The sequence below is a fragment of the Stenella coeruleoalba genome, assembly GCF_951394435.1.
Source record: "Stenella coeruleoalba genome assembly, chromosome: 8".
NCBI lineage: Eukaryota > Metazoa > Chordata > Mammalia > Artiodactyla > Delphinidae > Stenella > Stenella coeruleoalba.
This window is the reverse complement of record NC_137154.1, coordinates 27,454,350-27,482,202: the sequence shown is the minus strand read 5'-3', so window position 1 is coordinate 27,482,202 and position 27,853 is coordinate 27,454,350. Positions and strand designations below refer to the sequence as shown.

The 27,853-nt window shown below is 43.1% G+C and overlaps 1 protein-coding gene across 2 annotated transcripts in view; it reads right to left on the bottom strand.

Moving 5' to 3' along the window:
• The window catches only part of MPPED2 (metallophosphoesterase domain containing 2), a 174,213-nt gene extending 150,203 nt beyond the window's left edge, over nt 1–24,010 (bottom strand). The window contains exons 1-2 of one of the 2 annotated variants that reach the window (XM_079928491.1): nt 23,736–24,010; nt 18,025–18,274 (exon numbers count right to left, since the gene is read on the bottom strand). In XM_079928491.1, the coding sequence (XP_079784617.1) occupies nt 18,025–18,152 (128 nt within the window). In that variant the 5' untranslated portion in view covers nt 18,153–18,274; nt 23,736–24,010. Of the gene's footprint in view, nt 1–18,024; nt 18,275–22,179; nt 22,790–23,735 lie in introns of those variants that run through there. The other variant, XM_079928490.1, reaches the window with a different exon arrangement.
• Nucleotides 24,011–27,853: the final 3,843 nt, after the last annotated feature.

The following is a 27,853-nucleotide window of genomic DNA, read 5'->3' as shown; positions in this document are numbered from 1 at the left end:
GATAGAGGCCAAACAACGCACCCTCTGATATTTACATTTCCTATTTGTCACATTTAATTCTTCCCATTTTTTTTTCTACGAATAACTATCCAAATAACTAAAGATCATCATCCGTTATCCAGCACTTTGATTTTGTTGGTATATCAGTATAACTGGCATACTTTTTCTTTCTGAAAGCAGTTTTCACATTTACCGAAGGGCACAATCAGCACTTCAGCTGCCTGCTGCCTTGTGGGGTTTTATCAGTAATGTACTTAACAAACAGCGGTTTTGTGGATAACCACACCATGTTCTAGGTTATCTAAGAACTCATACCCTTCCCTCAAACTTCCACCTGAAAAATTCATGAATTAAGAAAACCTCAATGGAAGGGGGAGGGATCTGTGAAATAGGGCATTCTCATCTGTCACTGAAATAAATTACTGACGTTTGAAGTCAGTGATTATTACTGTTGTGTTAAATTATTTATTTTCAAGGAAATAAGCAGAGGAATCTCAAAATGACTGTTAAGTCATCTGCCTTAAGAATGTCCTAAGAGCCAATTAAGATATGTATTTTATACTGGTCATTAAAAAAAAGTGACTAACTGAAGTTTTTGTTCTTGTTTTATGTAAACCATCTTGTGGTTTACATTAACTGCCTGAAAAGCTTTAGATTGCATTATACTTCCAACCAACAGTGACTAGCATTTACTTACTTAGTAAGCAGAAGTTTGTCTCAAACTACAGCAAGTGATTACCAATCACTTGCTACACGACATGAGATAGTCTTAAAACTCCATTTACCCGCTACTGAACGAATATCTTAGCTTATTCTAGGGAACGTGAATGAGTATTTCTCCAGCAACTAACCTAAGTGAAAATATGAGCCCTAGCTCTGCAGAATGCAGTAAATTTGGTCACAAAGGAAAATGAAAGCAAGCACCCTAATACCAACTGAAGACACTTTAGTTGGAGAAAAACAGCCTGCATCCCGTAACATTTTATGATACCAAATGAGATGCAGGCAGTGTAATTTCACTTATGCGATTCACTTACAAGCAATGCAAATGCAATCTTGCTGATTACATTTAAAACAAAAGACTGAATCTGCTCATTTATAGAGCAGAGCCATAGTCATGCAAAAATCATGCTACCCCCCACCTGGTGTGGAACCAAAAGAAAACAATCTGGCTGAAGACCTTTTCATCTCCACAGAAAGAAAAATGATGTTAACTGTGAACTCCGGGTTGACCCAATATGCTTAATAATGTAGCTTCTCGGTGCCCTCAATAGAAAACAAGGTCAACCGTGTTAGTAATCGTTAGCTGAGGTGTGCAACCCACATGCAAACAATGTCCAATGTTTTATTTGTTTTTTAGATAGCCATAAGCAGTGTTCAGAAAACAATTTCATCTATGTTTAATTTTAAACCTTCATTTATCTGTGGGTATGTGTGCAGATACATATACACACATTCGTATATAAACAATGGAGATGTATAATTTCTACAGGGAGGTGTAGACTGCTACAACTAATATATTCACTAGCTGGACTCCTCACCATGCATATTTTATGAGCTTCTCTGTGCAGTTAAGTGGGGGTCTTGAGCATTCCAGAACTACTCATTTTAGTCACCACCCAAAACTAGAGTTTTTATTAGATAATTTTCCTATTACGAAGTTCAATAGTTAGAACTGAATGCAAAAGTCGCTGCTAAATGCCCTCTCTGAACTTCCCAGAAAAGCAACAGAGCTGGAAGAATTTTTCTACTTGTCTGTGCTGCTCCGTTTTTAAAGATCTAACAGGTACTGCTGGCTCACCACCAGCAACTGAGCCAAGGCCCAGCTGCAGGCCACTGCACCAGCATCCGAGGTATTTGGTGAGAGGCTGGCTGATAGCTAGATCTGCGGCACCCTAGGCAGAGAGGACCGTCGCCAAAGCCAACTTGGGCCCAGCTGCAGTTTTAACATAAAGAAGTTTAATAGGGTACCTCATACCTACCACAGAGCTTTTTCCAAGCGCACGTGGCTGGAAATGCTACTTGCAGAGTGACTCGTGGCTACGGGGTTTCTGAATCTTAGTGAAGAAGACACACTTCGATGGTCTCCCAAGTGATGCCAACACCCATTACGGCTCGTGGAAGCAATTTTCTATGCAGTAACACCACTTTTTTTTTGGTCAGAGAGATTATTTCCAAATAGCAACCTTTGAGAAATTCTCAAAAATGCAGGTGACTTTGAAGTAACCCTTGATATTCAACCACGGTCAGGTCTCAAAACTGTACTCAAATTGAACTGTGTAAAAGGTACTGTGTTGAAGCATCTAACCTTCTATCTTCATGTCTCCAAAAGACCTAGAAGCATATAGGTTTGCTCATTCCCACACAGCACAAGCAGTGGGCCAGAAACCATTTCACTTGTCTGGAATGTGTGCCACTGTCCAAGTCCACGGCACATGGCTCCACACTTCTCAGTTCCCACATCCCAGCAAAGACGCAAGTGCTGTCCAGTATGCGTCGTCTCCGAGTAGGAAATGTCAGTGGTTTCTGGACTCTGAGGTACAGAAAAACGCTGCCAGGTTTTAGAGGAACCAAGGGACACACGGGTGGTAAGAAAAGGAGGAGATATTATGAAATGAAAGCAAAGTGTGATCCTCCATGGCAGAAAATAGCTGCTCCTGTTTCATTTAAACAGTTTTCCATAACGGGGTGCCTCCTACAGGGAGCTTTCCTTCTTTCATGTGTGGGAAAAGAATTAGACATGAAGACGCTTTGACTAACCTGGGCTATGACTACAGTGGAAAATTAGGAAATAAAATTGGAAAGCAATTTAATAGAATGAAGTCAGATTACTCGTAAAAGGCTTATTTCAGATGTGTTCTTAAAGAAATTCTCCCCCGCTTCTCCTACTCACTGCCAGCTAAAAATTAGCACTTGCCATCTGCCTCTACAAGGATTAAGTCACTATCCACCACAGCCACTGACCTTCAACACTCCCTGAAAGGAGTTTGGGATGGAGACCAGGAATGAGGCACCTCTGTGATCTGGGGAAAACTGACAGAACAGGACTTCAGATAGTTAGATATTTTCAGGAGAAGATTTTTATGAGCGCAAATTCTTGCATCTCCTCATATCTAGAAAAGTACTAAAATCATTAACGGAGACATATGCTCCTCGTGACTAGCAGCCAGCCTCTGCCTCTAGTGCTTCAGTAAAATCATATGTATATATAATATACTGACCTTCCCCGCTACCTCTTTGGAGCAGTTCCTCAGAGCTATCTGAGAAGCTGTCTCCCAGGCTATAGTCCTCAGTGGCCCCAAATAAAACTTAACTCACAACTTTCACGTTATGCATTTTTTTTCAGTGGGCCCCAGTTAGGATTTCTTGTCTTCCCCAAACTGTAAGTTGCTTAAGCACCTTCTGCTCACTAAGGGTCATAAAGACACATACAATGTACCGTAAGTCAGGTGTCCTGTGTGACCTTGCTCTGGTCATTTAAGCTCTCTGGGTTGCCAACTGTCCATATGTAAAAGTCTTTACATGTTTCCCTCACAGTGAGCACAGCACACAGGTATGCAAAAACACACCTTGATCCTTCTAATACTAACAATGCACACACGGTTATTCTATCAAATGTATTTAATTCAGACACATTTGATTGTCTCCCTAAGTAAGCAAAACATCCCTACTAGACAAGGACTGGGTGGTTTGCATTTCTACATTATTCTGACTGCTAGACCCAAGAAGACATCCATTTATTCACTTCTTCCTCAATAACTATTTATTGTACCAGGCACTGTGCTATGCCCATAATCTGACTCCAGATGTGAACAAAATACATAAATCTGAGTAGATTGGTCGTTCATATAAACCATTCAGAGCCTTATCACGCCTCTCCAAACTGACTCCAATTCATCAAAAACGTACGAGCAGGTTATATGTAGCACCCTCCATTAACTGAAACACACCAATAAACTTCCAAAATGTAGGACTCAGCACCAAAAAAATATCTATGTATGGGTGGAGGAATCCCCACATCTATTTTGGAGCTCCAGGCGGTTTGTGGCTCCTCTGTGCAGTCTGGCATCATGCATAATGCAACACCGCAACTGCTAACAGCAGGCGCGCACCAGATAATTTACACTTGTTTTTATGGACACGAGGAACTGATCTTTGAAGCCGTCCCTAATGAGATTCCGCTTGGCCCTAACAGCATCCTGAGAGAGTGTTCCGGTTTTCTACTTGGCATCCGGTGCATATTTATAATGCAGAATACAAGCTCATTTAAATTGCACATGTGGATTTTGGTGTCTTCCCTGTGTTAGAGAGAGATTTTCATATACTAAGGAGCACTGACTATTCAATTACTAAACCATACTTTCCCCAAACAATGTCACTGCCAGTCACTACAGGTACTTATCAAAGAGGCAGGTCCATCCATGGGTTTGGACCAGCAGGGCCAAAAGCTCCCCCAACTCCATCCAGCTCAGCCCTCTAGTCCTGAAACTCAATTAAGTCCTCAGCCAAAGGGGATCTCCAGAAAGCCTAATTATACAATACCTTTCTTAGTAGACGCAGTAAGGGGACAGTCAGGGAGAAAACCTAAAGCCCATCACTTAAATTAACAACTTCCTGCCCCAAAGCGCTTGCCATGCAAATCTCTCTTATTCTCTCCCCTCTTTTATGCTCTGCCTCTTGTAAAATTCTTCCTTAAGCTTGGCACTCTTCAGCAGCATTTTTTTGTCATTTACTTTTCAAGAAGTTTATAGCTTAGTCACCAGTAATTAGAAATCCATTGCATACTTCCTTTAAATTTCATTTGTTTCACCTTTAAAACAAAAGTTTCAGAAGGCTTTCAATCACCGTGTAACACCAATGTTGTTATAGTGGTGTTATCTGTGGTAAACCCAAATCACAGGTTTCTGTGAAAATAGTCGTATGATAAGAACTAGAAGAGTTTACTACAAAAAAAAAGTAAAGTTGTTAAAAACATAAGGATACAGAACAAAATTGGTTCGCTTTATGCAAAATGTGTGATTCCCGTGATAAGAGATGACCCGTTTTCATGGTCTTCATTTCAGGTAAACTCGACATATTAGGGACAGCTGACAGGCTCCTGGTAATCGGGCTGAAATATTTCCTAATTAATTTCACGCTTCTAGCCAATAATAGTTGATGCCAAATAGGATAAATAAGTAAGCACTTTACAAGGAGTTAAGACAACATACTTTCTAATACCTCAGTTTTTAAGGTAGAGAACAAGATAGGAAACCCAAATCTTTAGGGTCAAGATGAAAGTGAAACTTTGACATTTTTCCTGTGTTAGAAATGAGAGTCTACTACTGTCAAAGTAAGAGTCAACCGAAGGCAGGATAGATTATAGCATTAGTGTAGGAGTATCAGAAATACTCACTCTGAGCTTCATCCAGCTCCATCCTGAAAAAAACACGGGAGACTCATAAGTTACCCTTTTTAAAGCCAAGTATACCATCAAGTCTAAATACATGCCCTCAAAATGAATGAATGATTCCAAGGGAGCACACACTTCTTGGGAAAGCACATAGTAAGAGAACATGGAATCCCTGAAAACTCAACTGTCATTCATTCATTCAACAAGTATTTGGAGAGTATCTAGAATGTGATAGCACTATGATACGTGCTGTGGATACAAATGGGCAACAAAAAATAAAGAGTGGCTGCCGGGCTTCCCTGGTGGTGCAGTGGTTGAGAGTCCACCTGCCGATGCAGGGGACGCGGGTTCGTACCCCGGTCTGGGAAGATCCCACATGCCGCGGAGCGGCTGGGCCCGTGAGCCATGGCCACTGAGCCTGCGCGTCCGGAGCCTGTGCTCCGCAACGGGAGAGGCCACAACAGTAAGAGGCCCGCGAACTGCAAAAAAAAAAAAAAAAAAAAAAAAGAGATGCTGCCTTCGGAGAGCCTAAAGCCTAGTGGAAGACAGACATTTCACAAACATTCAGAAAACACATTTATAAAAAGTGCGACCAAGGGAAAGCATTACTTGTAGGTGCTCTGGGTCCATACACACAAAGGGTTCACATAATCCAGAGAAAGGGGTAGGGGCTCCCCTGAAGCAGTGACGAAGGTGGAGAGAGGAAAGAAAGTGTATTTAGGGAGGAGGACATCATTCCAAGCCTCGAAGTTGACGGCAGGGGAGCAGCCTGGTGCTCTCCCGGCACCTCTCAGTACCTCTCCACTTGGAAAAATAAAAAATTCAGGAGGCATGCCTAGGAAGTTGGATTTACAATGTACTTCTCTTCAATGTCAGCCCTGAATCCAGACGGAATTGAAGACCTTGGGAAAAACCGGTGGACAGATCACCGAACTTGGCACTAAGTGCTGCCAACTGTCTGGCTGGCACCAATATACAGGCTCAATTGGCCATAAAAACCTCACTGCAGTCTTGCTCCTCTCAAAGGAAATCATTTTGCCATCCACAGTGAGGCTTACCCAGAGGCCAGTCTTAGGGGGAAGGCCTTGAATTTTGAGCTTAACTCGATTGCACGGCTTGGGCAAGAGTTTCATGTTTCAGATGTGCAGTCAGGTAATCCAATCCCATCAGAGTTTTAATGGCCTCTAACGAATCCAAAGTGTTAAATCCTTTCCCCAGCCTCCCCCAGAGCAGCGTGAGGGTGCGTTTTTTCAACCTCCATTCTCCTCCATCCAGTCTCTCGTTCTCATACGCAAACTGTTCCTGAATCTGAGACACTAGGTTAACACTCATTTCTTAATCCTAAAATCTGACTGTAATCGGTGCTCTAAAATAATGCACACACACCTACCGTACTCCCTTTGAAAAACACTGAGAGAGGAGAGAAAAGGATAACGGAAGTGGAATACGTAGGAAGGATGTTTTATTTCAGGGGCAACACCGTTCAGGTCAGGATTCCTTCCTCCTAAGCCTGGGAAGAACATTTTCTGGCTCTGCAGAAACCAAAGGCAGCAGACCCAGGCAAGTTCCTCAACTCCAGGAAAAGGCACATCTCTGAGAGCTACACTGTCCCAAGCAGCAGGCAGGAGCTGCGATGGGTGTCTATTAAGTCTGCGCCCCTGACTATCAGCAGGTTAACAGAGACTCAATCCCTCCCTCCCAGTGTGGGGATGCCTTGGGAGGCAGCACAACCCTAAAAACTTTAACAGTGAGAGGAAAACAAAAACAAAAGCTCCTCAACGAGAAGAAAACAGACACACCAAACTTAACGGCAACAAAAAAAGTTATGGTGATGATGGTCTATGTGCCGCCATTAAAACTCTGCTGAAGTTCAAGCATTGATGTTGTGGGTAAACAATATTAGTAACAGTAGCTCCCATGCATTGAGCGTTGGGATACTGCGCTAAGTGCTTTACTCAATACTAAGCATCATCTAATATAACCTTCACCATTACTTACGGAAGCATATATTGTTATGATCCCCATGGTAAAGATGAGATGCTAGCAACAGAGACTATAAGCGAACACATGTAAAGGGTCCCGGGGTGGAGAGACAGCCTGGATTCTGGATATACTTTCTTTTAGAACTTTTCAAACAATTTCAGTTTTTATGTCTTTAAATGTGCCTCGATTTCTGCTTAGCAATAACCACTTCACTCCCAAACTCTTCCCTCCAAAATGCATGCACGCATTCTTCCTGTCTCCTGTTCTTCTGTTGACCCCTTTGTTAAGACAGTAAGTCCAGCGGTGGCTCCCTAGCTCATGATACAGCACCTCACAAAACAGTGCTGTTTGTTTATAAGGTGACGCAACCTTCCCTGCAGAGGGCGGGGGCATGACTAAAATCCACTAATGGCCAGAAAGCTCATTTTAATTCTATACTTGACAAAATAAATGCCTCACAAAGGCAGGTAAGCAGAAGCTACCTTTCACTTTGGACTGCTTTGTCTTAATAACCTTTGAAAGTGAGAAACTGCAGGGAACAGGCTCTCGAGCAAACACACACACACACAATTACGGCACAAAGAGACTGCGATAAAAGCACAACTCCTTATGTAAAGGTAAATTTTTTTTTCCCTCAGAAGGGGGTACCTCTCACAAATATAGATCATTCCTGAATTGCAAAGGTTCTTCTGCTGCGAATCCTGGCTGCATTAGCAGGATCTAACCCATCCGGTCTGAAAAACCAGAGCATTTGATTTCCCTGAAACCCATTCCCAAAAGGGCTGATCGTTTTTTCCCCTCTTCTGTCCACAGAAAATGAAGCTCCACTTACATGTTGGAGGAAATATTTCAAAACATTCCCTTTTTTCTCAAAGTGCAGAATTTATGGTAACAGATAATTAACAACAAATGACAAACAATCTGAGCAGGAAAGGTCCCAGTTTGGTTGCCAAGATGATGGTATCCAATTCCAAGATAAACAGTGGAGCGTGCCGGCTGCCGTTAACGTGGTGGAGGGCTCGAGATGGAGAGATGCAAAACAGGCCGGCCATCCGCCACCAAGGGGCACGACATGGGGCCAACCACCTCCCGCGGGGTTATTATTTCCCTTCTGAATTCTCAAGCGTGTCAGTGGGCAAGGGGGTGGTAGTGGACTCACTCTTCTGTAAGGAAAAGGACACCTACCTATGCCTTTATATTTCACATGGGGGAAAACAGATCCTTCTTTGAACTGCATTATGGAAGAATTCGGAATTAATATCCTTTAGGAGTTAACACCTCCTTCCTAGTCTGTCTATTCTTCCCAAAGACTCCCTCCTCCTCATTCTTCTTTTCTCTAAGTTGATGGAGTCAAAATAGGTTTCAGTGCATCCAGCTGTGCCCAAAATGTGAAGGTCAGGAACAAAGTGAAAACAAGTTAACCTGTAAAAGTCAGAATCTGAGCACAACGCATGGTAACTCTCCTAGATACTAACAGATGGCAGACCTCGGGCAATTGAAGTTTCAGATACTTTTACATTTCTCAAAAGCCAATTCATAGTTCACTATTTCTCAAATGGACTTTTTTTTATATATTGAAATGCAAACCTCAACTTCTGAGTTACCTAAAAAGGCCTACCAAAGTGTTCCTTCTCAGGGATCAAAACAGGTCAATGTATCAAAAATTGCTATTCTGATCCTTTCAAATGCTGGATCCATTGGTATGTAGAATTGGCATGCATACCCCACAAAGCCAAGGTGAAATCTGTCTTATCTTCCTGCTGACGGATGTTTAGGGATGCTGACACGTTCCTGGTGTTAAAGTCAAGCCCAAGGCCAGGGACATCATAACTGCAAGAAAGAGTTATGAACTAACAGGATATATCTGCTAGGCCCTCCCTCTCGTCTTTTCTCTCTCCTTCACATATACCACTATCTTCCCTCTTCTCCATAAAACATGTACCTCCACATTATATCTGCTGCCCACCCAAGCAGGACAAACGTGTAAAAGTTGGTACTTTTAAAAAAAAATGGAATATATTAAATATAAGGCAAAACCAAGAGCAATGGGTATGATACTTGTGATTTTTTTTAAAAAATGCCTAATGCAGTCTGACAGGCTTCTGTGGTTATCTCTGAAGTCTTAAGGCAAAGCAAAATGAAACAAAAGGGGGAAAAATTTTCCAAAACTCAGGACCAAAATAGAGCTGGTAGAATGTCTATGTCATAGCAAAAGGCTAACTCAGGAAATTAGAGAAACATGCTGAGGTTGCTTAGCTGGTGGGAGATTTCACTTTTTTCCTTGATTTCAGTTTTAAGTCTTTGTGCAAAACACATTTTAAACGAAGCGTACAATACGTAAACGGTTTGAAACTTGGTCTGTGGCCCAAATACCTAAAACTAAATCCTACAAGTAAGCCACTTTTCTTAGCCAATCAGCAGCAATGCCGAAATAGCCCACCAAAAGGTGGGAAAAGATATTTTTCCAATCCAAGAATTGTCAAACCTTTGAGCTGGAAGGTTTCAGAGACTGTCTACCAAAGAAATAAATGGATTTGAGTAGAGTTCATGTTATGGTGTAGTGCCCTGTAATCTTTTAACGAAGCCACGACCGACAAATGAACTTCAAGAAGGGTTTAATTCTCATCTGGAATTTTAAGGCGCAATAATATCAAGTACTGAAAATTTACTTGTTTGCTTTATTAAATGGTACTAGTGTTTCTTTTCCTGTTTTTTTTTTTTTTTTTCTCTCAACTAGTGTCAAGAGCTTTGCTATGTAATAGAAAGCCATACAAAAATTTAAACCAACTAGAGGGGCTTATATTCTTGATTTGTGGTAAAGGGAAAAAAAAATGAAAAGCCTGCAACAACTCATTTTCTTATTTGCATATATTTTACCCTTCTAAAGGGACAGAAACTGAAGAAAAAAATCTTCAAAGCAAAACAGAAGAAAACTATGCAGACCCAAATACTGCAAAGGCCAATAAATTCAACAGAGTTTCCTCTTTGTAGAGTTAGTGTTTCTACACAGACAAAGCCTCTAAGTGTACTCTTTACATTAAAAAAAAAAGAGGCAGACTAACACGGCGGTCTGGAAAAGTGTGGTAGTTTTGTCTGTACTAATATTGAAATAATAGCCTAATCATGCCAGGATAGCTACTGAAACATCCAATTTCCTGGATGCTAGGAAAGTCTGAAAGGGGAAGAGACATGGGAAGGAGAGAGCTAAGGAAATACTGAAAAAGAAGAAAAACAAGCTGATGGTGGATAGATCTTCCCAGACTCGGTGAGCTTTTTCTCCTTTTTGGAAATAGTTCAGAACTACCTAGAGTTTGTTACACAAAATGTGGCAGATCTAGTGGCATTAGCTTTGTTTTTATGTCTTAAAATCTACATCTTCATTGGCTCTAAATCTCAGAATTAAAATTAAGCACGTTTGAAAGACAGACTCCCTATTATAATACTTCCTGTTTAGCTAGTCTTGTCATTTTGTCTCTTTTTATCAAAATGTCTCCCTAAAAGAAATTTTTTAAAAAACTGTACTTAGAGCAGGAGATAAATTGAATACCTAAGGAGAGGTGAGCAGCGAGTTCCTAGTTTCAGGATAGGAACTGGCCACACTTTCCGTATGAATGTTTCTCTCTGCAAATGTAGATAACTGCCTCAGGATTTGAAATCCAGGCATACCACAGTAGAAAGAATCTACTTTATTTGTCAAAATTCTTTACCCTCCCAGAGAGTCAAGTAACCAAAAACAAACAAACAAACAAAACTACCCAGTTATGCAACATACAGCTAAGTTTCTAAGAACAAATCCATATGGACAAAAAAATATATCTAATTTTAGGTTGCCTTTTTAAAGCCAGAATTCAAACAAAGAAATCGACGGAATAGGAAATAAGTCAGTTCTAAAATGAAGTCTAACTGCCACGGACCACGAGACAGTGCCCTCAGGGAGCATATAGGAAAAAGAGCTTATTTTTAAAAAGAAAAATACCCCGTGTTTATATATGAGCACAAACCAAAAGGACCATTCAGCCATCTCCAAGACGAATTTCAGATTGAAAACATTAACAGAAATTATGGCCATGCTAATGTTCAGGCCAGTGATAAATTTGTAATGAGAAGGAGAAAGCAGCTTACCAAGAGAAAAACGTTTAGAATTTTTTTTTTTTTTTTTGCACAGTGAATGCAGCCCAGCTCTGCGACAAAGGATGAATTTCTACCTTGTTAGTAATGTGCAATGTTACAGAGCCCCAGACATTCACCCATTCATTGATACTCTTCCTCTGTGTGAGGAAGAGGTCATTGGTCTTCCCCCTCCAAAGCATCCCCAAGATATCTCACTATTATAATCTTTCCCTACAGAATATCACTAATGATGAGGGATTTGTGCTCTTAATTTCAAACAGACTAAAGAAAAGAGAAGAAAAGGAGAAACCCTAGACTGCCAGAGTAGGAAGGAATGAAGCTAAAGGGCATGGAGCCCAATGGCTGGTGAGGAACTTGAAATTCAAAGAGGCTCAACTTGCTCGGAATCACAAACCTAATTAGTGACCAAGACGGGACCAGAATCCAGGTTCCCTGAAACACTGTCAAGTCATCCACTATAGCAAGCTATCTGTTTACTGATACTATGTACTCTGCTGGCTTTCAAAAATGAATTTGAAGGTACTTCTTAAAGAAATTTCCCTCCAGTTATAGGACTAAGAGGTAGCCAGCATCCTTGGCCTCACATCTTTCCACACATGACCAAGCTGAATTATACTGAACCAATGAACAGCCTTTGGTCTATACCTTGATTATAACATAAAACAGAAGAAGGTACCTCCCAAGGAAGCAGTGCTCAAAGAAAGTAGATTTACATTAGAGTGAGCCTTTAATGCAAACCTTGCTAACAAAGCAGAAGGGATTGTAGACAAATCACATTTTTATCACTCTTTAAAAAAAGTTTTTATTATCATAAAAGTATTACATAGTTCTTATAAAAATAATTTAAATTATCCAAAAGTATATAAAATAAAAAGCGTAAGATCTTTACCCATTACTCCCTCTCCCAGATTTGTTTGCAAATTTATTCCCTACATGATCACCAGTAATGTTGGTATTTATCTTTCTATACATTTTGAGATTTTTTTTAACCAAATGGCATCATTCTATAACACTCTTCTGTAACTTTCTTCCTGCATCTAAGGATACCTAATTCAGACCTGAAATAAACATTTACTTCCTCCCATGCAAGAATGAAACTTCAGATCAGACAAACAAAATCCTGTAACAATTTGGCATGGAAAGATCACCCAGATACCCTAAAAGCTTCAGATCATTTCGGATTAGCAATACCCAAGCAAACACTGACAGATGCTGTAAAACACAACAAAGCAACAAGAACAAGTTGGTCTTGTCAAGTTTTTGCAGGCAGTTCAAACAAAAAGATGTTAACACTTATTTCATGCTCACCAGCTAATGCACAAGACCCTAAATATTAACACAGCATCTATTTATCAAGTGCTATCTTCTGGGCACTATGTCATATACATAATCTCATATATTGTTTACTACCGTCTTAGAGACTCGTCAAACCCATTTTATAGATGAGAAGACTGAAGTTCAATAATTCTGTCCATCACCTAGCCAAGCCAGTAACTGGTGGGATCAGCATGTGGATACAGATCTCTGATTTCAGACCACATTCTCAGCTGCCATGTGAATACTGTCCTCATTCCCCAGCTCAAGCTGTGCCCTTTGTACTCAGTCCTAGTTAATTATGGTTAACTCTTGATGCTTCTGTTGTAACCACAGCCATAGGTAGAGAGCCTAAGACACTGACAGATGGGGGTACAAGGGCCTGAGACAACCCTGCAGAGAACAACCAGGCGACACTCAGCTCTTGGGATTCCTTGCCCCCTTGGGACTGTCAATCCCATGGAGTAACTGAAGGCAGGTGAGACACTCCTTGACAGGCAATAAGAAGTCAAGGCACAGACAGAGAAAGACAAATACTATATGTTTTCACTTACATGTGGCATCTAAAAAATAAAACAAACGAACAAATATAACAAAACGGAAACAGACTCACAGACACAGAGAACAGACTCGTGGTTGCTAGATTGGTAAGAGGTGGAGCGGGGGCAAAATAAGTGAGGGTGATTAAGAGGTACGAACTAATAGGTATAAAATAGATAAGCTACAAGAATGTAATGTACAACACTGGGAATACAGCCAATATTTTATAATCACTTTATATGGAGTATAACCTATAAAAATACAGAATTACTATTTTGTACACCTGAAACTAATACAATTTTGTAAGTTAACTATACTTCAATAAAAAATTTAGAAACAAAAAATTTTTTAAAAAGAAGTCAGGGCACCTTCCAACCCTGACAGCCAAAACTCCCACCCAGCCAAGTTTGCTAGTAATGAGTCCTGGAGGAAGACAGGACAAACTTACTAGTGATTTTCTTATTTATTCATTTATTTATACTCCAGTGATTTTCAAAACGGACTGAGACAGCTTAGAATAAAAAGGTGCAGAATCAATAAAACAATCATTAATGCGAAGAGCTAACATTTACTGAGTACAGAGTATGTACTCCTCTAAAAACTTTACAAGTTTTTAACCTTCACAGCAACCTTTGGAGATAGGCACTACTTTTATCATCCACACTTTAGAGATGGGGAAAAAAACCCCAGAGAAGTTAATACCTTTGTCCATGGTTGGTTACACAGCTAGTAAGTGGTGCAACCATGTTTTAAATCCAACAATCTGATTCCACTGGAGACTCCGACCATGACACTACACTGCCTCCTCAAAATAAGTATAAAAGAACAAGAGCTACGTAAGGTTCCAGGGGTGTTGACAACTAAAGCCGTAGACGAGGATGTAGCTAAAACTGAAAATAAATTTGATTTGAGCTTCCTAGCAACCAAACCTTAAAGAAAAAGTTGAGGAATTAACCTCAGTAGGGTAGCCAACCATCCTGGTTTGCAGGGAACTGAGGGGTCTCCCGGAATGTGGGACTTTCGATGCAAAAATGGAGATGGTTGGGTACCCTACTAAAGATGTCTTACAGCATTTTATTAGGCCTCAGGTAATCTAAAACATACCAAATCTTGATGGTGTTTTCAGACCTACACTGGCTCCTTGAGCACCTCCTCCCACTATCATTAAAAATACTAAATAATTTTCATCATTAAAAATACTAAATAACATTCTGCTGGGGAAGATGACAGGGTTGTAGAAAAATGAAGCCCTGTTAATTGTTGGTTTTCAACTATCACATCTATCAGTATGTTCAAGAGTCTGGATAAGAGGGGCTCATGAATTCTGGGTTCAAGTCTGCCCTGTCAACTCCAACTGCGCTTTAATTTTCTTTTCCAAGGTCATATCGGATTGCTTTCTTTTAAAAAAAAAATCCTCCCTACGTCACAGGCAGAGATGTATGGGCTAGTGACTCTTAGAAAGCTTGGTAGCAACCTGGTCAGAACTCACAGGTGAAGCGAAACCAAGACCATGGAGTAAACCCTTAAAACCAGTGGAAAGAACAGCTCTGAATCAGTGATGAGCTTCTAAAGATGGGAACCGTGTCTTATGCATCTGTGCTCCCTCCACAGCAACACCTTGCAAATAAATGTCTTAACTGCAATCTTAATCTTAGTATGTCAGAGCTAAAAAGATCCATAGCTATCATTTGGTACAAATGTTTACATTTACTGAGGCCGGGAGAAAAGAGGTAAATTGCCCAAGATGGGTCACAAAGCTGAGGTGAGACAAACTGAATTAAATGGGAAGTGAGCTATTCCTTAACTAAGGTAAGAAAACCTCAACTAGGTTTCATGAAAGAAAATAACAGATCATTTAAGGACCCAGCATTGTAACTCCAATCCAGGTGATCTGTCATGGGTCTTCATAGACCTCAGTTGTTAAGTGCCAAAGGAAAGCAAATATTTTAAGAAACCCATGCAAAATAAATGAGCAACTATTCAAGTGGAAAAGACAATATCTTTGTGGAGAGGAGTAAAGCTCTACCATAACATGTTAAAAATTTTAGAAAAACTTAAGACATTTTAGACTAAACATTTTATAGGTATTTTCCAGCCAACTTAAGTTTCTATTTAGACTCAAGGCAATCTTTTAAAATATAACATGATCCCATTTAACTAAGCTGAATGCCCAGCATGGGCCGGTCACCGTGCCAGGGCACCAAGCACGGAAAAGAAAGGCCAAGGAAAAGGTCGGTCAGCATCTTGATAACATGCACACACGTTCATACAAACACTCAAAATATTAAGACAGGACAGAAGGATCCCAATGAAAATTTCCAAATCTCAATCACAATTTCTCATCTCAATTCACAATCAAATCAATGGATCAATCAAGTAAGCAATCAATTAGCATTTCTAAGCACCTGTTACCTGCTCAATCCCTGCCTTTAAGAAATGAATGATATAGTTGAGAGAGAGGGCGGGTGGGTGAGAGGTTTGGTTTGAAGTAAATACCAAATGACGAGGGACATCGTGTTGGTGGGGGGGGGGGGTAGGTAGGCACAGTCATTTTGGATTGGGTGAGATAGAAGAGGTTTCCTAGACATAGAGGGGCCTGAACTGGCTCTCAGCAGAGTGTAAGAGTGTCTCAGCTGGGAGAAACAGTAAAAGCATTGAGATGGAAAGGGCTCACGGGGTGCTCAGGTGGTAGAGTCAACATGCGTGGCTGGAACAAAGGGTTCAGGTGGGAAGCCCTTAGTGGGTGATGAAGGTGAAAAGGCCAGCTGGAGTTGACCATGGAAGAATCCTCTACTTCTAGGAAGGAAGTCTGGTAAAAGGGCTACACAGCTGTCTAGGCTGCCACTGCAAACTCCATTTTTCAAGCCTTGTTTTCATAAAAGGTATAATTTGATCCTTCGAACTTTTCATGGCTAGATCTAAGCACATCAGTCCTAAAGTTACATGATTTTTAAAATATCTCTGAGCATTCACAGTTCACCAGTGGAATCTTAGGGCTACAAACAAGCGAAGAATAAGCTAAGATTCCCTATCAGTCATTTTCCAAGGAATCTGGGGCAAAATATACTTTCTTTTGCCTGGGAGGAAACAGAATCCACAAAGTGCTTTGTGATTCTCTAATACAAAACGTCACACCAGCAAAGCAGAGCTAAAGGAATCCTAAGCCCAGCTTGCACACATTCTATAACATATTTGAAGAAAAAGAAATTATCAGAAGCAGAAGAATAAAAGGAATATTTGAAATGAATTGTTATTGTTCAGAAAAGCCATTTTAACAAAGAAAAATCTTATTCCCCTTAAAAACCTCTCCTTAAAACCATGTTAGGAATTCTTCATTATCATGAATATATTCTGATTTAAAGAAAGTAGAAGAATCTTAGAAATAGTTTAGCATTAACCATTTGCAAGGATTTTTCTTTTTCTTCTCCTTTTTTTTTTTTTTTTTTTTTTGCAGAATTCCCATCATAGATAATTGAGTAGCTCTATTTGCATACTTGCGAAGTAACATCCCAGTATTTACTATACTACCCAGGCAGTCAAGAGAAGGATCTTTTTGTTTGGTTAGTGTTTCTAAATTGGGGGGGGGGGGGGGTTGAGAGTGTGTGTGTGTGCGCATGTGTGTGCGTGTTGGGTTGGGGGGAGACCTACTGTTTTTTTTTAAATGCTCAAATAAAACAATTACTTAAAAAAGAGCTTGTGACTTGGACGTGCCCCGAGTTCAATTTTGCCAGCAATGGCAAAAACATTCAACAGAGCCCTAACCTCTTTTCTCTCTTGACTATATAATGGTTTGCAAAGGGGTTTAGGCCTACTGTGAAAGACTCATGTTAGACATTGGAAGAGTCTAATAGAGAATGAGCACCAGGCCTTGAATAAACAAGGGAGATGGTGACCTTTTGCCCCTTCTGCTGAAAGCCCAGCACATCCTGCAGCAGAGGAACGGAAAAAAAGCTGGTGTGCATCCAGGTGCTGCAAAATCTTTGCCTCTGGATTTCTCCCACACTTTGCTCCTGAAACAGTTTAAACTGAGACATGACTTAAATAGTATTAGGGAGTGAGGGGAAAGTACAATTCCTGGAACCAACTGTTCCACTGTCCCTTAATCCTTTGTTCCCCATATTGTTTGAGTCCTGTAGCATGCAGCACACGTTCTACGAGCAACACGCAAGACGATGGATTTAGCAGTGGCTGGACAATTAGTCCCAATTAGGCCTGTTTCCCAGCTGAATGTAAAGGGATGGGGGGGGGGGGGTGAGGTGTGTGTTGCGGGGGGAAACTACAGAAATTTTAAAGATATTTCATCATGGAGGCAAGCTGTATAACATAAAGCAAACTGAATTAGGGGTCAGGAGACTCTGCCAAAATTCACTGTGTGACATTAGGCAAATACCTTAACCTCTCTGTTGTTATACACAAAATGAGGGCAACCCTCAGAGGCTCTGAAGATCTCATGCCAAATTGTAGTTGAAAGTACATACTCTGGAAAAGTTCAGCGTTACACCAACGTGGAGGATTCCTCTGAGTTGTACTTGGAACCATAGATACCCATCTGTTTGGGGAATCATACACCTTTTATTCTCCTGGGCAGAAGTCACCAGTGAATTTCTTATTTTATTTCTAGTTTCCTGATGGCTAACTTTTTTAAGTTCATGAGTGATACTTACATATGTACATGTGGCGGCTGGAATCTGCTCTGGTTGATGTTGTAGTGCGTGAATGCCTGGGTGGGGTTGGAGCTGTACTCATCCACCGTTATGGTAACCTTGCCTTGAGAAGGAATCCCATGTGCCATCCTTCCTCCCTATAGGCATGAGCAATTCACAACTTTCCGGAGCAAAGGATGGAAGCAGGCATGGTGCGTTTCAGCCCAATCTCTGAACCCAAGGGTCTACTCATCAATACTGCTGTGTGTTTCTGAAAAAAACAAATGAAAAAAAATGAGAACAAAGAAAAAGAGGATGTTCTAAGCGATGTCAGATGGGACACCTAGACATGAAATTGGTTCAGGAAAAATCTTAATCTGTGTGGTTGCCTCATGGATAAAACCTTTCCCAATTCTCCACCCAGCATGTACTTCAGAATGGACATGACACTCCGAATGATAAGGCTGGCTGCTAGCAAACCATTTCAATGGTGTTCAAACTAAGATTTCCTCTTTAATCATCATTATGGCACTTAACGTGAATTACGGAAGGGGCACATCCACAGTTGCCATGGTGTCTAACTATAAATGGTTTGTGCTCGAAGTGGCGAATCTTCCAAACCTTCCCTGCTAATTGGAATGTTTGGTCTGTACAAAGTTGGTGTCACAGAATAATTTGAAATCCCGGTGCTTAGCACAGCCAGAAAACACAATGCCAAATGTAAATTTAAAATGCTGTGCTCGTAACAGATACCTGTTTGTAACTGTAATACACGCATAATATATACACACATCACATATAATTTTTTCTTTCACAGTGGCTCCCAACACACATAGGTGCTCAAATCTTGGTATATATATATGGATTCCACTCTGGCCAAGAACTTTATGGAAGGCAAATCCTTCTTGCTAAATGTAATATAATTTCTTTAAACCCTCCAGTTACTCAGAGGAAAGTCAAATACATGCAGGCTTGGACCACCATTTTGGATGCGCTCATTACCGCCCCTCTTGGAGCCCAGAAGGAGAGGTAAAGGAGGGTGGTCACTGAATCTACCGCTTCACTCCTGCTTGGTGCTGCATAATTCTCAGTAGCTGGTTTCATACTTTAAAAAATGTTTCTGTTCTTTTTGATTCTTTGTATAAATGTCAATATATTATTTGCTGCACTGGGTTCGGAAATGAGGATGCTTATTTTTATACCAAGTGTGCAAAGACTGAACAGAGCACACCCCTGCTTGGTTGCTGCTGCAATTGATCAGTGAAATTGTAAAGAAGCGGGCAGCAGCTCCCTGGATAACCCTTAGGTAACCCGCCTTCTTACTTCAAGTGCTCCACATTAGAATACTTTCACCATGTGCACCATTAAGCTCTGGGAATCTTAGCTGCTATCTCAAATAAAAATATTTAGAATAATAGGATTAGATTTAAATTTGGCATGAAACACCTTAAATACCAAGCAAAAGGCAGATGGCCTGCCATAGGCCATTTATTTTATTATTTTACAACCCGGGGCTTGTGTAGTCCTCCATATGCTAGCTGGGCTAAGAAATTCCACAGCATTCTACTCAAATCATTGCCTTCTTCATATGAGCAAAGCAAGCTAAATAACACCCACCTTGCCTGCATTCCTAATGCACAACAGCACCGCCAAGAAATGAATCCCTCATGCTCTGGCATTTTAAACAAAGTGTCACTTAGGGTTCTCTTTCTTCTTCCTGACTTCATGGGAGGTATGAGTCCTCTAAGCGCTAGCTGACAGACAACCAGGCCAGTAGGATTAACAAATTAAAATCTTTCCCCATTCCTCTGATGTAAGATATCTATAAGAACTGCTTACAAATCATAATGTAGCAGTTTTCATACCAAGTTTGCAGCTGTTTCCTTAATTTCCCCCACAATTATATTTTACTGTTATTTTGCATAACAGTAAAACACAACACCTGCTTCAAATTGCAGTCCTGTTCTAAGTACTGTAATTCTCTTTTGAGACACAAAGTACAGAGAGACACGACTGAAGCGCAAAACTGCATAATTGCACCACGCTGAAAAGTAAAAACAAATGAAAACATCTTCCTGTTATAGAAATGACTGTCATTAAAAAGAATGTTAGCCATCAAAGCACAGAGGGGAAAAAATACACATTTTCAGACTGCAAGAACTTAGTGTTTGCATAAATTAGAGAGTGGTGTAAAAATTACATGAGAATTCTTATGTTCCTGCCATCAATGTCTATTGTGTGAAATACAGAACATCAAGAAGCAAGAGAAGCAAAATTCATGTCTAGACCATTGTGACCTCTCAGTAACAATCTCTGCACCGGGTGCCAGAAACAGTTTAAATGTTTCTGGAGTAAACTCGCTAATTAAACTAAGCAAAATGGCCTACAAATGAAAGATACATTCCTGTTATGTAAATATCTAGGCAATGACTTACAGTAGTTAGCATCAGACCCTCCCGTTTGAAGCCCAGAAAAGATGGAACTTAGAAGGTGATCAGTTTGCACTCCTATATGGTCCACTGTACCCTAAAGTCAACATGGGATTTTGCCTTTTCTATCAAGTGAGATCTGTGCCTCTTCAGCAAGCACAGGCCCCTGTTACTCGGAAAGGCGAAATGGGTGGCTGGCACCTCATTTGAATTCATCTTTACCATGTTCTCTTTCAAATGTTTTATCGAAACAGTGCACCTGCAGTGTCTATCTTCTTTAAACTGGAGTCCTTTGAAGAAAATGTCAGACTGAGGCAGAGAGCTTCAAAACTTTCACAGGAACCTTTATAGACAAATCAAGAAAAAGCTTATTTTTTAAAAATGCTATGTTCACCCCCACTCACATCACAAGATGATCATATCCCAAGAATAGGAAACACCAATACATGGGAAAGGCCTTTTTGTTTTTTGTGTTTTTTTTGGTAAACTCCCTCCTCTAACCTGAGAAATCTGGAAAAAGCTTGAAACAAGACAGAATGATACACCACCTAAAACTACCAAGAACCTGCATCACCTTGCTTCACATATTTAGTCAGTAAAGCCTTCCAAATAATCAGATTTTGGAGCAGCTCATCCTCATCACACTTACATTACTTTATGTATAATATTTACAGAGACCAGTATTCTTTTTTAAAATTTCCATTTTTATACTTCAATACATTTGCTCTATAAAACAAAGGAACCCAGTACTAAATGCCAGGAATCCTAAAGAAAAATGTGACACTGCCAAACATTCATGCTGGTGCTACTTTGATTTTCCCTTTAAAAAAAAAATCATGTGAGCACATTTTGCATTTCCTAGACAGCAATCACTTATCCTGTGCCTTAAGCTGTGCAACTTGGAATGTTCTTTTTCAGGAATCTAGTGGGAAACGCTTTTAAAGTCTGCTGGCAATGAAGGGATTAAAAGCTGAGGAATTAAATAACTGTCTCCACCTCCTAGACACCAGAAGTCCAATTTACCAAGAGTTTTCAAAGCAACAACTCATGACCTCTCTGCCCGAGCACCGCACGGCACAGCCTATGAGAAAGGAGCCCGTGATTTCCTCGTTTAAACAAGGATGCTCATTTTATTCACTACCCCTAAGAAGACCGCCCGACAGCCTGGCCAGACTTCGGGACTCGCCTGCTCCGACTCCGCCAAATTTCGCTTTCTCCTCCCTCTGCAGCACAGATCGAGTGCTTTCTCAACTCACGCCCTTACTCTTTCATGCCCATCTCCAGTTACTCATCCCTGTATTCCGGAGCGATGCCCAGAAGCCTTCCGGGCGGCTTCTCCAGCAAGGTGTTTAGACGGATGCACAAAGTTCCACGTGCCTCAGTCCACAGAGCGCCCTCCCTCCCGACGCACTTACACCTGAACTTGTCTCCAGCACTGCGGACACCCGGCTGGCACATTCTTTCGGAAAGAAAGGGCAGGACTTTTCTCCCGCGCCTCTGGCAACGCGTAGAGCCTATATATGGTGGGGCGGGGGGCGCGGAATTCTCTACTTTGGATTGGTGTGTTTGTTTTAAATCTAGGGTGGGCAGTTGGGGGTGGTCAGCAACTACACACACACACACACACACACACACACACACACACACACACACTGACACACTCGCGCGCGCCCTGCCCTCCCGGCTCACGGCCGGCTTGTCCGGACTACAGCTCCCCCTTCCTTCCTGGAGCACCAGCTCGCCTTACTCGCTCAGTCCCCCGTTGCCACCGCCGTCGCCTCCGCTGAGGCCGCCGCTTCTGGCACTGTTGGCGCTGGCGCTCGCGGCCCCAGGCTCCGTTGGGCGCCTTTCTTTCTCTACCTTTCCCCCAGCCCCGAATTGATTGATGACCACCGGCGGCCAATGGCTCTGACACCGCACCATCCTCGCTCGAGCATCACAGCCCCACGCCCCCGACGTCAGCCTCCAGGGCGCGTTGGCATCCCCGAACCCTCAGAGCGGAGCCCGCGCCCGGAGCCGCCACCGCCTCCCTGCTCTCTGCCCCGGAGCTGCGGGGCTGCTTCCCTGGAGCGGCAGAGAAAGAAAGGGAGGGAGCCAGCGAGCGTTGGAAGGGGGTGTGGAGACCACGGATTTCCCCCCCCCCTTTGGAAATCTTTTCTTGCACTTAAAGTTTTGCTTGTTTTTTCCACCATGACCTGTTTGTGTTTGTTTGCAGCATCTCAAGTCAATTACACATTTTTCATGACCCGCATTTGCACTTAATTTCGGGTGTGTTGGGGAGGAATGTGGTAATAAATCTACCCCACTGGAGCATCCTTAATTTCCTTCCTTGCTGGTAGATTCTAATCCCCTCCCCAACCTCCAGGAAAATGCCCCCTCTACCTCCTAGGCCGCAAACCTTGTAATTCAAAGGCTTTACAAAGATAACCCTGTTACATGTAAATAGCATAGAAACTCCTGCCTCTCAAGGGAAGAAATCGGGCGGCAACGGTTACTTTTTCTCGCTGCTCGTCCCCCGCAGCCCAGCCCGGGTCGCCTGCTCGATCTGCAGGCTACGATCGTGGAGACCGGAGGCGGCGGGGGAGAGCGAGGTTGGGGCGCCGGGAGAGAGTGAGAAACAGCCCCGCGCGAGAGCGGCGCGCACGCGGGCGGCCCGGGGGCGGCCGCGGAGCGCAGCCCGAGCACAAAGCTGCGCGGCGCCTTCCTGGCCACCGCACCTCGCTCGGGCCGCCGCGGGCGCCCGGGGCTCGGGCCAACACAATGCACCCGGGCCTAGGCCGGGGCGGCTCGAACACATAACCCCGGGACTTTCTAGTAAACAGCTCGCCGAGCCCTCGTCCCCACCCCCATCCCCGCTGCCGGGCTTTCGCCGCCGCCCCTCGCCGACACCCCCTCCTTCCCTCCTAAGAAATCCCGGCGGAGGAGGGAGCCGCGAGGTGAGGACCCCGGGAGGTCGAGGGCCGAGGACTGGGGGGGGGAGGGGAGAAGGGCAGAGGGTCAAGATGGGGAGTGGGAGGGAGACAGCTCCTAAAAAAGAATTCGCTTTCGCTCGGGGGTTGAAAATAAGCCCTCCTCGGGTTCCGAATTGCCCGGGAAGCGCCGGCTTGTGAGAATGTCAGGGGCACCGGGGCAGCCGCGGTCCGCAGCCTCCGAGCCCCTCGCACGCGCCGCTGACAAGGCACCTCGCACCCGGGCTCCGCTTTGTGTGTGCATTTTTTTCCCTTCCTCTCGCGCGCGGCACCGGGCGCCCGGCCGCCTCCTCCCCCTCCCCCGCCCTCCGCCTCCCTTCCCGGGGCGGATTACCTTTCCCGGGCTGCGCTCCGGGTCCTGGGGATGCCTTCAGCGCCCGGCGAGCAGGCGATCCATCGCGAAGCAGCAGGAGCCGGCGGGAGGCGCGCGGGGGCGGCGAGGGGCGCGGGCGGGCCAGAACCTTCGACCCCAGAGGTCCCGCCGCGGGCTGGGGCTGGGGGCCGGGGGGCGCGGCACGAGAGGGAGGCGCGGGGGAGAAAGGACGGGAGCAGCCTCGATCTGGGGAGAGAGCGAGCGAGGGGGCGAAGAGAGGGAGCGAGGGCGCGGCGAGCCGGAGGGAGCGAGAGCGGTGCAGTGACAGGGACTGCCACTGGGGTCAAAGGAGCACAGCTCCAGGAAGCAGGGCGGCCGAGGCGCCGCTCTGTGCGCGCTCCCCGGCGGGACCCCGCGCCCCCGCGCGCCCCTCCTGCTGCCCCGGCCCACTCGAACCCCCACTGGCGCCCTGAGGCCCCGGGGTTGCAAGAGGAGGAGGGAGCTGAGGGCGAGGCCGGCAGCCTGCTGGTGCTCCCGGGTCAAGCAGGCGGCAGGAAGCTGAGCTGCAAGTTCATCATCAGGAGTGCGATCAGCGTAAAAATGATAGGGGACCGGGGAGGGGGGCTACGGAGCCCCAGGAAAATAAATGGAGTTTTCCCTCCAAATGGGCGTCTTCTGCAAAGGGAACACCCAGGAACACCCAGGCCCCAGGCCCCCCACCCACCGACCTGCCAGGCGCTGTCTGCAGTCCTGGCACAGCTCCAGGGCGCAGAGCTTGCCTCGGGGGCAAGGGGAGCGGCTCGGGCCCTGCGCTGAAACCAGGGAAGGCGACCCTGGGTCCCCCTCCCCGTCTGCTGAGCTTAGACTTTCCTGGGGGAGAGCTATGCTCCCTTTTCTCAAGCCTTTCAACTCGCCAGACACACACACACACACCACACACACACACACACACACACACACACACACACACACACACACACACACACACACACACACACACACCCCTTTCTACACACACACACACACCCCTTTCTTTCTGCGATGTTGTTCCTAGGCCAATCCAGCTGATAATTTCTTTCACCTCCATGAATTACGGCAGGTTCAGTATATGGAGGCAAGGAGAGGCAAAGACTAATTGTTTCCATTTTTGTGTTTGGGGCACATTTCTCCCAAAGGATAAGCAATTCAAAAACGTGAAAATAAAAGTTTGTCCTTTTTTCTCTGCTACTTTGGGTTATGGAAGAAAAGGTTTTCAGAATTGTAGGCAAACACGTAAGGAAAAGAAAAGCGGCTGAAATGCTAGAAGACAGAGGACAAGGAAGAGAAGGCTTTTAGAAAACTTGGTTGGTGGTGTTGACTGTGAAAGATGAGGTGGCCCTGGGATGTTATGCCATTGTCAGAGCTGAAGGATCTGGACGCCAACCAGCTCTAATTCCTTTCCAGGAGGCAGACTCAAAAATCTAGGCATTCTCCAAAGGGAAATCCAATGGATGTGTGTGAGAGGGAGAAGTGTGCTAGGTATACTATGTGACAACTGACTAGACATCCTGGCTGAAATTATATCCCCTAAAAATAAAAAGGAACCGTTTCAGCCTGGTCTGTGGCCTCTGTGCTGAGACTAATTGGTTTCCAGGGTCTGGGGAGGAAGGGAGAGAGGCTGGTTGGAGCCCCTATAAAAAAAGATCAAACAGAATTCACTTGAAAATATGTCCCTTTTACAATGGGCTTTCCTGGCACTTGAATTTTTTTTAACACCTTTATTGGAGTATAATTGCTTTACAATGGTGTGTTAGTTTCTGCTGTATAACAAAGTGAATCAGCTATACATATATCCCCATATTTCCTCCCTCTTGCGTCTCCCTCCCACCCTCAGCTATACATATACATATATCCCCATATCTCCTCCCTCTTGCATCTCCCAGTCGCCCACCCTCCCTATCCCACCCCTCTAGGTGGTCACAAAACACGGAACTGATCTCCCTGTGCTATACTGATCTCCCTGTGCTATGCGGCTGCTTCCCACTAGCTATCTATTTTACATTTGGTAGTGTATATATCTCCATGTCACTCTCTCACTTCGTCCTAGCTTACCCTTCCGTCTCCCCGTGTCCTCAAGTCCATTCTCTACGTCTGCGTCTCTATTCCTGTCCTGCCCCTAGGTTCTTCAGAACCATTTTTTTTTAGATTCTATATATATATGTGTGTTAGCATACAGTATTTGTTTTTCTCTTTCTGACTTACTTCACTCTGTATGACAGACCCTAGGCCCGTCCACCTCACTACAAATAACTCAATTTCGTTTCTTTTTATGGCTGAGTAATATTCCATTGTATATATGTGCCACATCTTGTTTATCCATTCATCTGTTGATGGACACTTAGGTTGCTTCCATGTCCTGGCTATTGAAAATAGAGCTGCAATGAACATTGTGGTACATGACCCTTTTTGAATTACGGTTTTCTCAGGGTATATGCCCAGTAGTGGGATTGCTGGGTCATATGGTAGTTCTATTTTTAGTTTTTTTAGGAACCTCATACTGTTCTCCATAGTGGCTGTATCAATTTGCATTCCCACCAACGGTTCAAGAGGGTTCCCTTTTCTCCACAGCCTCTCCAGCATTTATTGTGTGTAGATTTTTTGATGATGGCCATTCTGACCGGTGTGAGATGATACCTCTTGTATTTTTGATTTGCATTTCTCTAATGATTAGTGATGTTGAGCATCCTTTCATGTGTTTGTCGGCAATCTGTATATCTTCTTTGGAAAAATGTCTATTTAGGTCTTCTGCCCATTTTTGGATTGGGTTGTTTGTTTTTTTGCTAGTGAGCTGCATGAGCTGCTTGTAAATTTTGGAGATTAATCCTTTGTCAGTTGCTTCGTTTGCAAACATTTTCTCCCATTCTCAGGGTTGTCTTTTCGAGGGTTTCCTTTGCTGTGCAAAAGCTTTTAAATTTCATCAGGTCCCATTTGTTTATTTTTGTTTTTATTTCCATTTCTTTAGGAGGTGGGTCAGAAAGGATCTTGCTGTGATTTATGTCATAGAGTGTCTGCCTATGTTTTCCTCTAAGAGTCTTATAGTGTCTGGCCTTACATTTAGGTCTCGAATCCATTTTGAGTTTCTTTTTGCTGGCACTTGAATTTGAAGTAAGGTATGTCTTATGCCTGAGTAGAAATGAAGGGCTTGCTAATGTATTTCTTTTGTTGTACAGTATGTCCAGAGTGTCCGTACTTGTCACATGTGCTGGGAGCAAGAGGACAGTCACTTTCCTCGCCCAGCATAAACCACAGCAAGTGGCATTGGCGTTAAAGAATGCCAAAGATGGGGAGGGGCTCCTTTATATTTTGTTTTTGATTTCCAGCCCAGCAGCAAACACTGACTGGAATCATGTTTTTGAAGAAATGCTTGGTTTTGTTTTCTTTCTTCTATGAGTTAGCAGTACACCCCTTATCCACATGGTTAAAATTTTTCAACTGATTTTGACTGATTTAATCAGTCAAAAATAAATCTGCACCAGCCAAATTATTTCTGTGGTTTTCTTCCTTTAGAAAACAAACAACCTGATAGTCAATCAAAAAAGGAAAACTAGCTTGCGCATGATCCTAGATCTAAGTAACGTGCACACAAAAAAACAAATAAAAACCTGTTCTACTTTAGTGGCACATTTCATGGGATACTTAATGCTATAAAAAAAATCAAGTGAGTGATCCTTTACAAAGTTGATGAAAACTTCTTTATCATTTTATTGAATGGGGAAAAATTGAGGCAAAAAAAGGTTAAAATCGTAACTTGCAGTGTAGGAAGAAGTCAACCTCTACTGTGTCCCTGCTAATCAGTTATCCACTGAGAGTTGGTGACCAACCTGTATTAAGGTTATGAATGTTTATTTCCATTTGTCTACCAAAATAAAGAAGCTGGAGAAGTATAAGTGAATTTAAATAATAAATTAGGACAAAAAGGAACTCACTTTTCAAATAATTCTCATCCCATGGTTTTGAACATATTGCATTTTGTCAAATCATATTCTCTACCAGCATAGCTACCTACACTAAAAACTTGTTTTAAAATGAGTGGATGTAAACCATGTCTGTCCCCTGACATTAGCTTGGAAACATCAAACCTCATTATACCAAATTTTGAA